The following is a 12,242-nucleotide window of genomic DNA, read 5'->3' on the forward strand; positions in this document are numbered from 1 at the left end:
TGCATATGGGGAAATGGACGAGGGTCACACTAAAGATTTGGCGTAGAATCAAACAATCATTTGGTCTTCCAAAAGAAATTTCAATTTTATCAAGCCTCTCCTCCCTGCAGGGTTTTTCTCCTATTGTGGAAGACTCTGGCTTCAAAGCATGGTCAAATAGTGGGCTTCATAAACTGTGTCATGTTGTGAGGAATGGGCACCTGAGCTCATTTGAACAGTTGAGAGGTCAGTTTTGGCTTCCTTCTTCTGACTTTTTTAGATTTCTGCAGCTAAGAAGCTTTTTGACAAAACATAAAGAATGGAGGCAAGTTTTGGAGCCCTCATCCATTGAGGAAATATTTCTAAAAATATTTCAAAGTAATTCCTCCCCGAAATTAATCGGTAATTTCTATAACGCATTTCTGAGTTTCAATACAAATGCAACTTTGGATATTAAGGCAAGGTGGGAAGCTGAGACTGGCACTCAAATCTCGGAGGACACCTGGGAAGAGGTGTTCGGTGAAGCCCATCTTGTGACTAATTCTGGGCTGTGGAGAGAATTTAAATGGAAGGTGGTCATGAGATATTTTAGAACCCCGGAGATAATGGCCAAAATGAAGCCTACAAATCCTGACACCTGCTGGCGAAATTGTGGTACTTATTTAGGAACCCACTCACATATATTCTGGTCATGCCCAAAACTCTGCTCATTTTGGAATGACATATTTAAAGTTCTCAATACAGTTTTCCAGCAACCATTAACAAAAGACCAACAGCTAGCCATTTTAGGAGTAATACCAAATGGTTTTGCGGGAAACAATAAAAAGTATATTTTAAGAATCTTGCTTACAGCAGCACTAAAGTGTATCACTATTAAATGGCTGAATCTTGACCCACCTTCATATAATATGTGGATTGATAAAGTAAGAGAAATTTATCAGATGGAGGAAATAACATATGCTCTGCGGATTCAGAGAGAATTGTTTACTGAGCGTTGGCGACCCATACATGCTTTACTATTTCAGTAATTTAGCATAGGTCTGTTTCGTTTTGTTCATTAATGGCTAGATTTGTTACATGTTATTTACTATTACATAAAGTTTTTGTTTTGTTTTCTTCTTGTTTTTGTCTGTTTGTTTGTTTGCTTGCTTGGGTTTTGTTTTGCTTTCCAGTTTTGTTTTGTGCTTCCTAATTGCAGTTCTTATTTTAATCTACATTTCTGTATTGCGGTTCCTGTAACTGTCCTACTTGTGAACATTGACAATGTTGTAAATTATAATAAAAATTGAGTTAAAAAAAAACAAAAAAAAAACACAACAATGATAAATGTCCACTGTGAATCCACACAGGTGTACAACGTGCTTCCCCTTAATATAAGGCATTGCTGAACGAAACCCATCCCACTTGCGTGTACATGTCATTGTCAACAAAGCCTTCACTCCCAGTCTTTCCTTCTGCTCTCAGGTGCCTTAAAGCTGGCCTGACTATGGATAATGTCATTGTTGAAGCTTTTCTCGCCAGTCTGTCTAATCGTCTTTATATCTATCAGGAAAATGACAAGTAAGCCTCTCACCGAAATTATACTCTGCTCTTGACTTGTGAAGTTAAAATAACCAAGATATTGCCCCACAGGGATGCTCACTTGATTCCAGACCACACAATCAGGGCTTTGGGTCACATTGCTGTGGCCTTACGGGACACCCCCCGAGTAATGGAGCCCATCCTTCAGATTCTGCAGCAGAAGTTCTGCCAGCCTCCCTCCCAGCTTGATGTCCTCATCATAGACCAACTTGGCTGTATGGTCATCACAGGGAATGTGAGTGTTTATATTCAAACTTCATGTGTCTTAGAACTTCAAGCTTCTAGAGTAATTCAATTGAATGCAACTTTATTTATGAAGTGCCAATTCATAACAGCAGTTGCTTCAAGGCACTTTATATTGTAGGGTAAGACATGGCTAAACAAAACTAGGGTATCATCTGCATAGCAGTGTCTTACAATAATAATGCCCAAGGGAAGCATGTATGATGTTAACAGATTTGGTTCCCAGCACAGAACCCTGTGGAACTCCATTACTAACTTTTGCATGTGAAGAAGGCTTCCTAATTATATTAAGAAATTGGAATCATAGGAATCTCTATGATTTAAACCACTGCAGTGCAGTTCCTTTTAATACTTACGCACAATTGTGAGTTATACAAGGGAATCAAGCTTCTGTGGTATGCTTTCTTTTTCAGAGGAAGGACAGTATATGACAACATATGCAGTGATATTAGACCCAAATCTAACCTTTTTAAAGTGCAATCTTTATTTTTGAAGGGGAACTTTGTGGGTTTTTTTCTCTTTTTCTTCCACTTTAGCAATACATCTACCAGGAAGTTTGGAATTTATTCCAGCAGATCAGTGTCAAGGCAAGCTCCATGGTTTACTCTACCAAAGATTACAAAGATCACGGATACAGGTAAGAATCACCTTATAGGGCAGATGAGGAATTTTAGTCTTAAAACGGCATTTTTTTCCCCTGGTGTTATGGTTTTGCTTGTTCACATTGGTGTCATGTTTTTTTCTTTACTATTGTCATTTCACTGCAAGTGTTGGCCACTTGCTCTACAGTCCTGTGTTAGCATTCAAATGTTTATTTTAAGCTTCAATGCAGCTGAGTTTTCTTTCGTTTTTTTCTCCATCTTGAGCATCAGCAAGCAAAAACTGTATCAATTCTCTTATGGGAGCCTGAATGTGAACCATACCCTGCTGTTACAGAAACGCATGTGCTACTGCTTATCTCGTACATAAATGCTCCTTCCTCTTTCTGCAGACACTGTTCCTTGGCTGTTATAAATGCACTGGGTAACATAGCAGCAAACCTTCAGGCTGAGCATATGGTTGACGAGCTGCTAGTCAACCTGCTAGAACTCTTTGTTCAGCTGGGTTTAGAGGGCAAGAGAGCCAGTGAAAGGGCCTCAGACAAGGGCCCAGCTCTGAAGGTATGGCACACACTCACATTGCACATTCCAGTATAATGGGAAGGAAAAACAACACAAGTGGAACTAAAAACAACATAGGGTAGTTAGGTATAAGGTCAAACAAGTCAAGTGAAGTCAACACATGCAAGAGGAAGTTTTACCTTAAATGGCTTTGCTTCATTTTCTTGGCAATCTGCTTTCATAAGATAACAGCATACTATAATTGGGAAATGATTCAGATTTTTACAGTTTTCCTGTAGCTAGAGCCAGGAAACATAGGTGATGCATATAGTAGCTGTTAAGTCACACTGTATTTAGTTTCCTTCAGATCCCAACCCCCTGACTTTATAGTTTATACAGTGCTCCATAAATTAAATTTTTCAAATTTTAATATTTTTATTAGCATGGGAATTTACAGGTTTCTTGTTTGTTTTTATGCTAGGGTGTTTAATAAATTTGTTAAACACTGAAACTTTTGCTTGTGTAGAAAATATTTAATGTAGTTAACTTAGGGCTGCTCGATTATGGCAAAAATGATCATCACGATTATTTTCACTGAAATTGAGATCTCGATTATTTGACGATATTTATTTAACCCTTTAAGACCTACTATAGAACCAAGTCCGCCAGAGCTTATATTATTTTTTTTACATGTTGTAGTGCCATTTGTGGGAGCATTTCCAGTTGCTATACATCAATACAACTGTTATAGCCCATATTTTACTAATATGTATGCGTTAAATCCATAGTAACTACATTAATTGCAAAAAAGTGCAATAAACTACAAAAAAATTTAAAATCGTTTTTGTTTTTTACATATATTTCTACTTGGAGAAATTTAAGAGGTTTATCCCTCAAAACTTTAAATACAAAAAAGTTGCAAAAAATAGTTTACAACAACAGGAAATTTATTTTGAGTGTCTTCATAGTTTTATTTTGGAGATACAGCAATTTTTATATACTGCAGGAAAAACAAAAAAACAATCCTATGATGCAAATTTGTAAAGAAAACAGCATGCGCATCAAAATAAACTATTTCCAGCAGTGCAATTCGAGTTCTAAGCATCCCAGAAACTATTCAGAAAAGCATAAAGTCAAACATGACTTATAAAAACACCAGTATGGGCTTTTAAGGCCTACAAGTAAAAAACTACATTTTCCGCGAAAATGACGTCACTTCTGGTTTCGGGCAGGAAATGGCAGACATGCGATAGTTCGCGCTGACATCTGTTTCAATGTGGGAAGTGTTAGAAACAGCTGATCGGATCGGCAAAGCGTGTTTCTGGAATATTATGTTTTTGTTCCTGCAAGCGCTTTTTATGCAATCTTTGCAAAGCTTTATGTGGAAGGAAACCGTGACCTAGATCAAGCTGATGGCATAAGATGTAAGTACAACTCCTCTGGTTTCATATGCAAAAAAAATTATTGCGCTAGCTTACATGGTTCAGGTTCTACAGGGATTTAAAAATAGTTACACAAAAAGGAGCATGCTGCTCTGACCGGCTTTAAAGGGTTAACAATAACAATGTATTGAATAATGACTTTAAAAAATAATATAAAATAGTGTTCAAATACTGATAACAGTGCAAATGTTTGCAATATAAGAAATAAATGAAAAATGTAAACATCTATGTTTAGTGAACTTTGCAGTGTTGCTCTGTGGTGCAGCTACGACACTGTAGCAAAGTTTACACACTGTGTCTACTTGATCCACGTCTGACTCCGCGAACCCATAATGTTTCCACACCACTGAAGTTTTTTTTTTTTTTTACCTCTCTTTTCAACCAACGGCAGTCACTCTCCTCTCCAAATAACTTCTGCTTAGCTTTCCGAGCTTCCCTCTGGTCCTCTTAATTGTTGTGACGTGTGTTCGAAATGCAGAGAGGTGCGCTCGATTTATCACACGGAGCAGCGCGAGAGTAAAGCATAAGGGAGGTCCTAATAATCGGCTCAGTCATTTTTAATGATCGTTGAAAGCCCAGATCGTAATCGTGATTAAAATTAGATTCATTGAGCAGCCCTAAGTTAACTCATTAATTAAATAAAGTGGTAGTCTATTTTCAAGTGGCTAATTGAGCTCTGTACCTCCAGGCATCAAGCAGTGCTGGAAATCTTGGAGTCCTTATTCCAGTCATTGCAGTGGTAAGTGATTTGTGTATTTTCATCATATAATCTTTGATAATTCAGAGTCAGTGTAAACCTAGCACTTTTAAAAGGTCTGTTATCCTCTTCTTCTGTTTTTAGCTGACAAAGAGGCTACCACCAATCAAGGAGGCAAAGCCACGCCTGCAGAAGCTCTTTAGAGACTTCTGGCTCTACTCCGTAGTCATGGGATTTGCTGTGGAGGGTTCAGGTAGGAGTTGTTTATTTCTGTTTTCTGTTGTGTTGTGTACAAAAATATCAGAAATATCAAAATTTAGTTTGTCTTATCACAGTAAAGCAAACTGAAATTTTTGTAGCTCTATTTCTGTTTTACATCCTTTGTCCCGTAAAATGTCAGTTTTACTATTTTGTCTCCCATTTATTTTAGTAGTCTCATCATATCAGTCTGTTTTAAATTAGGAAATGCAGTGGGAATTTGTGGGAAAATTTTCAAGCAAACATTTTTTTATTCCTGGAATCACCATTATCTTTAATTTATTATAAAAGCCTTAATGAATTCATATATCTGTAGCTTCTTTTTAGGATTAAATGTAGTACTGTGCAAAAGTCTTAATCCACCCCTTATTCTTTATATATTTAATTTCATTTTTATTTATCCATTCATCCATTTTCTTCCGTTTATCCTTGTCAGGGCCAGGGACATTCACATTCATACCAATGGGAAATTTAGAATTACCAATTAACCTAACCCCACTAACTGCATGTCTTTGGACTGTGGGAGGAAGCCGAAGTACCCGGAGAGAACTCACACAAATACAGGGAACATGCACACTCCACACAGAAAGGCCCCGGCCAGGATAGGTGGAATCAAACAGGACCTTCTTGCTGTGAAGCAACAGTGCTAGTGGTGCGGTGATTGTCCCATCTCAAGGCACTTTATATTGTAAAGGAAAGAGCCTGCAATAATGGAGAGAAAGCCGGAACAATCGGACAACCCTCTATGAGCAAGCACTTGGTAACAGTGGGATGGAAAACTCCCTTTTAACAGGAAGAAACCTCCAGCAGAACCAGGCTCAGGGATTGGCAGCCATCTGCTGTGAACAGTTGGGGATGAGGGGAAAGAAATAGGACAAAGGACACACTAGATTTAATCATTAGTTACTATTGAACTCTGGCTGTCTTCCACAAAGTGGTTTATATACACATAGACAATGAAAAGCTGTGAGTGAAGAAGAAACACTTGTTGCATAATGGGAACCCGCTAGTAGCCTAGGCATTTTGTAGCATAACTAAGGGAATGTTCAGACTCACCTGATCCAGCCCTAACTATAAGCTTAAAACGTTCCCTTTTTATTTTTAAAGCATATACAGTACTTAAAACTAGAGAAGATTTCTGTCTGCCATATCTAAACTGTAAGCTGGTTCCATAGAGAGCTGAGGTCTCTGCCTCTTATTTTACTTTTAAATACCCTAGGATACCCTAGTGCTCTATTGCAGTGAAAAGGTAGTATATCAAGGCCTGTATATGAGGAGGAGGATTTTTAATTTGATTCTGGATTAACAAGGAGCCAGCAAAGATAACAAATGGGATAAATAGGCTCTCTCTTTCTTGTCCCTTTCACTACTCTCGCTGCAGCAGTCTGGATCCATTAAATGCTTTTCAGGGAGCCTTTAAAACAAACTGATAATAATGAATTACAATTGTCCATCCTAGAAATAGTAAATACATAAACTAGTAAATCACCATCACTCTGTGACAGGATGTTTTGAATTTTAGAGATACAATGCAAATGCCAGGAAGCAGTCCAAAATATTTATTATTTATTTATTAAGAATTATCCTAATCAAAAATTACGTGAAGATTCCTCACAGTGTTACTGGAGGCCAAGTTAATATTATCCGAAGTAAGTATCTGGAGAGACACCATTTTTCAAAGGTTTTTAGGGCCAAGTACAGCAACCTTTTTTGTTTCATCTGAATTTCAGGTTTATGTCTTTAAGACATTTCTGCAGTTAAACTAATTTTGTGTGTGTCATTTTTGCTTTGGATAGATGGAATTTATTAGATGGATAAAGCCAGAAAAGGGTGGAGTGCCCACTCCGGGTCAGGGACAAGACCCTGCCCCAAGTGGAGGAGTTTAAGTATCTCGGGGTCTTGTTCACGAGTGATGGGAGAAGGGAGCGGGAGATCGACAGACGGATTGGTGCAGCGGCTGCTGTACCGGTCTGTTGTGGTGAAGAGAGAGCTGAGTGTAAAAGCGAAGCTCTCAATTTACCGGTCGATCTACGCCCCTACCCTCACCTATGGTCATGAGCTGTGGGTAGTGACCGAAAGAACGAGATCGCGAATACAAGCGGTGGAAATGGGCTTCCTCCGAAGGGTGGCTGGCCTCTCCCTTAGAGATGGGGTGAGACGTTCGGCCATTCGGGAGGGGCTCAGAGTAGAGCTGGTGCTCCTCCACATCGAAAGGAGCCATTTGAGGTGGTTCTGGCATTTGACAAGGATTTCCCCAGGGCACCTCCTGGGTGAGGTTTTCCGGGCATGTCCCACCGGGAGGAGGCCCCGGGGCAGACCCAGGACACACCGGAGAGATTATATCTCTCGGCTGGCCTGGGAACGCCTTGGTGTTCCCCCGGATAAGCTGGAGGAGGTGGCTGGGGAGAGGGAGGTCTGGGCTTCTCTGCTTGGGCTGCTGCCCCCGTGACCCAGCCCCGGATAAGTGGAAGAAAATGGATGGATGGATAAAGCTGAGTTTCATCTGCATAGTAATGAAAATATATGCTATGCCTTCTGAAAATACAGCTTTAGGGAAGAATATATAACGTATATAGAACGGGTCCCAGCATAGCACCCTGGGGAACTCCACAATGAAGAAGACACCCTATTTACATGAACAAATTTAACCGTGCTAGCTAGATATGATTCAAACCACATTTTGTTTCCAAGGAGTCAAAGTTTTTATATTTCTAATTTTTTTTCTTTTTTCTAACAGACATTGGGTGGTATATTTGTTAGTGAGTTAGTAAGGAAGCTATGAAAAATACAGTAATATGTGGATGAGATTAACCATTTGGACATTTACTCACATGACACCATTCATTTTAAAGATGTAAATCCTAAATTTGCTGCTGTTGAAATGTTTAGGTTTGTGGCCAGAGGAGTGGTATGAAGGGGTTTGTGAGATAGCAACCAAATCACCATTGCTCACGTTTCCCAGTGGAGAACCTTTACGCTCAGAGCTGCAGTACAACTCTGCCCTGAAGAATGATACTGTCACTCCGGTATGAGAATGCCCACATGCAGACAAACACCCAGATATTTTGTAGTTTACCTGCTGGCACTAGTTTTTGATTGATTGTTGAATTCCAGGCAGAGCTGAATGATCTACGCAGTACCATCATCAACCTGCTGGATCCTCCTCCAGAGGTGGCTGCTCTCATCAACAAGCTGGACTTTGCCATGTCCACATATTTGCTGTCTGTTTACAGATTGGAGTATATGAGGTAAGCCAGCGTGAGATTTATTTATTTTTTATATAACTCTTCTCCAGTTTGTACTAGACAAATAAGACTCACTACCTTGACTAGTATATATATCTAACCTTTATTCTGGTTTGTTTTTCTCACATCTGTTAGGATGCTGCATTCTCTGGACTTGGACCGCTTTCAGGTTATGTTTCGATACTTTGAGGACAGAGCAATACAGAAGGATAAATCTGGTAAGAACAACTAAAAAAAAAAAAATCATTGAAAAATACCAATTTACTGGTAATCATTTATTCTGCACATTCAAATGTTTTCAGGTATGATGCAGTGTGTGATTGCTGTTAGCGACAAGGTTTTTGAGGTCTTCCTGCAAATGATGGCTGAAAAAGTAAGTAAGATGATAGAAGTCAAAGTATATCTTAAGTGGATTTATATCTTTACTTTATTATTCAATGTGTTCTTTGGTTAAATACATATTATTTGTCATGACCTGACTCAAGAGAATGTGTCAAAAAAGGGCAATCATACATAGCATTAGGTTGCTGTTAAATGATTTATTTAAATAAAAAAGCAAATACTGGTTTTCAGTATATATGCAGTGTCTGATTGCAGGGAAAATGTATGAGTGAGTTTGTGCATGCAAAAACAAAAGAGAGTGCTCTACCAGTCAGCAAACAAGGGGATAGGATATGAGTAGAGAAGAGTCAGCCCACAGGACTGATTTTCCTCAGCACCATCTGCTCAGGTGTGCTGCGTCCTAAACTGGGTCAGCGCCACCCACCAATTACCTGGAATAGATAGACACAGGAAGCCAACACCAGCCATGCAGCCGTCACACTCTCCCCCATAAGACAGGGTTCTTACCCTTAACCAAAACAGAAGATAAACTGAACAGATTTAACAATTTGGGTGTTTTAGGTGTGCTATTCATAACCCCATACATACACTAAAGGTCCATCACGAGACTCAGTTGTAAATCAAATGTTTTGTAACAGTTAGATAACATTAAGCAAAGCTGAAGTCATAAGCATCAGATCCAAAAACTACTGCAGGAGCACTGGAAGATTATCATATAACATTTAAAAACATGTTGGTTGTGGAACAAAAGTAGACAGGACCCAGTTAAATCAATATTAGTCACTCATCTCAAATAGAACACACAGTTAATAGAAAAACACTACAGTTAATAGAAAAACACTGCAGTTAATAGACAAGCACCCAACCAGATTGTGTATAGACTGCAGTCAAACTGATTCAGTTTTTCTTTTCAATATTCCTGACTTTGCTCTACAGGGAGAAACAAATCAAAAATAAATGACCTACTGTACACATAAACTACACTTAGAAAGGTTCCCAATTGTAGTCTTAAAGAAATCCTGATATACTAATTTTAGTTTTAGATTTTATTTTTGGACTCCAATAGAGTTGCTTTACATGATTTACAGAAGCAATTCGGTGAAAGTGAATTTCCAGCTCTCAAATGTGAGGATTTACTGCTTTTCTCAGTTTTATGTCATGTATATCACTGTAAACTATTTTAATGACAATCTTAAAAATATTCTACAATAAAATTACATAATGTCACACTTTTAGCCAAAAACCAAAGCCCACGAGGAGGAGCTTGAACGCCACGCTCAGTTCCTCCTGGTGAACTTCAACCACATCCACAAAAGGATCCGTAGAGTGGCTGACAAATACTTGTCTGGCTTGGCTGAAACGTGAGCATGACTTGATGCACATGTTAATTTACTTAAAATATCACCCAGAGTCACATTAACTGTACAAAAGCAGGTTCTTAATTGACTGTATTTTCTCTCTACTCAGTTTCCCCCACTTGTTGTGGAGTGGCCGTGTGCTGAAGACTATGTTGGACATTCTGCAGACTCTTTCCCTCTCACTCAGTGCAGTATGTGATGATCATTAAGACTGTTATACTGCATTTGTATACCATGACTTATGCTGTATAATTTGGATCTATTGCAGGACATTCATAAAGACCAGCCTTATTATGACATCCCAGATACACCATACAGAATCACTGTCCCAGACACGTATGAAGCCAGAGAGGTAATGTTGCTTTACTTATGATTTTTGTGTTTTTCAGTTCTTTCCCCTATATATGTATTAATTCAATTCAATTTTATTTATATAGCGCCAAATCACAACAACAGTCGCCTCAAGGCGCTTTATATTGTACAGTAGATCCTACAATAATAGATACAGAAAACCCCAACAATCATATGACCCCCTATGAGCAAGCACTATTAGATAATAGATTTTTGTAATGCATTGTCTATGTAGTAGATTTTTTTCCTCATATATAAAATACCTATTGTCTCTTTGGTTCTAGAGCATAGTGAAGGATTTTGCAGCACGCTGTGGAGAAATTCTTAAAGAGGCTATGAAGTGGGCTCCATCTGTGACCAAATCCCACCTACAGGTAACATTTATTTTTAAACATTCTAATCTGTAACATGCAAAACTCCACATGTTGCCTTAAACATACTTTAAACCACTGTGCTTTACCTGGTCTTTTCAGGAGTATCTAAACAAACATCAGAACTGGGTATCAGGCCTCTCCCAGCACACAGGCCTAGCCATGGCCACAGAAAGCATCCTGCACTTTGCTGGTTACAACAGGCAGAGCACCACACTCGGGGTGGGTCATACACTCATCATTTTTACAAATTCAAGTGTTGGGGTTGCTACTAAAAAAAAGTTACATGTTTTGTTATTTTAGTAGTAATGTCTCTACTTGTTTTGGAGGAAGGTTCAGAGGAGGTTGGAGACTGTTACCATCATGGGCTCATCCGGTCAGAATGAGAATGAACAGTCAGTAATCACTTGCAGGGTTTTTCGTTTTATTGAATGAATTGAAGGAAAGACACACGGACTGCTATCTCTGAAAGGAAATAAAGTGTGATTTAAGTAACTTAGTAACTCAAAATAATACATAAACTCAGGAAACTCAAACAGAAACTCACCTCAGCTGCCACCCCATGTGGGAGTGAAGAAAGAGTGAGCTGTAGGTGAGTGCAGTCCTTATATAACGAGTGACAGGTGAGTGCAATTAAGGGAAAGCACCACACCCAATCAAAGGTGAGGAAAAGAAACAAGGTGCATCTGGTGAAGTGAGTGTTCTGAAAGGTGAGCCTTTACAACACTACTACTACACTACTCTACACTACTTGTTACATTACCTTTGAGTTACTCCATAACATCACCTGAAATAAATAACTATCAGTCAGCCATGTAAACCTGAGATAACAGTCCCACACACCAGTACATAATCCTATCATAAGGAGGGCATACATACAGTGCTCCAAAAAATATTTTCCCCCAGCCTGATTTTCTTTGTGCATCATTTTCATACTAACATGTTACAGATAAAACAAATTTTAGTTTTGGATAGAAATACAGAACATAGTTTTTATGAACTCATGAAGTCATTATTTAAAAACTCAATTGTTTTTATTTATTCTGGTTATCTTTTAATATTAAAATGTATTTACAATGATTTTTCTGCAGAAACATGTACAGATAGAAATGAAGGCTGCAATACTGCAAGTTTGACTCCTTATATCAGCTTTTGTTATCTGTTGCAGATAACACAACAAGGTTCTGAATAGCTTTGTTTTCTTAGATATATTAATATATTAATTATCAGAGTACATTATTAGTGATTTTGGGACAGTTTTGCCATTTAAGTTTT

The 12,242-nt window shown here is 38.5% G+C and overlaps 1 protein-coding gene across 3 annotated transcripts in view; it reads left to right on the plus strand.

Annotated features, from left to right (window-relative positions):
- Nucleotides 1-12,242, plus strand: part of pi4kaa (phosphatidylinositol 4-kinase, catalytic, alpha a) — a 65,691-nt gene that overhangs the window by 35,942 nt on the left and 17,507 nt on the right. For all 3 annotated transcript variants that reach the window (XM_087843930.1, XM_035913849.2, XM_006804684.3), the window contains 15 exons: nt 1,444-1,539; nt 1,612-1,795; nt 2,340-2,440; nt 2,795-2,963; nt 5,034-5,084; nt 5,187-5,295; nt 8,190-8,326; nt 8,415-8,548; nt 8,681-8,763; nt 8,848-8,918; nt 10,124-10,248; nt 10,355-10,436; nt 10,514-10,597; nt 10,881-10,970; nt 11,070-11,189. In XM_087843930.1, coding sequence (XP_087700056.1) covers nt 1,444-1,539; nt 1,612-1,795; nt 2,340-2,440; nt 2,795-2,963; nt 5,034-5,084; nt 5,187-5,295; nt 8,190-8,326; nt 8,415-8,548; nt 8,681-8,763; nt 8,848-8,918; nt 10,124-10,248; nt 10,355-10,436; nt 10,514-10,597; nt 10,881-10,970; nt 11,070-11,189 — 1,636 coding nt within the window. The remainder of the gene's footprint in view (nt 1-1,443; nt 1,540-1,611; nt 1,796-2,339; nt 2,441-2,794; nt 2,964-5,033; nt 5,085-5,186; nt 5,296-8,189; nt 8,327-8,414; nt 8,549-8,680; nt 8,764-8,847; nt 8,919-10,123; nt 10,249-10,354; nt 10,437-10,513; nt 10,598-10,880; nt 10,971-11,069; nt 11,190-12,242) is intronic.

This window comes from Neolamprologus brichardi, chromosome 7, assembly GCF_056152115.1.
Source record: "Neolamprologus brichardi isolate AB-2024 chromosome 7, ASM5615211v1, whole genome shotgun sequence".
NCBI classification, from domain to species: Eukaryota; Metazoa; Chordata; class Actinopteri; order Cichliformes; family Cichlidae; genus Neolamprologus; species Neolamprologus brichardi.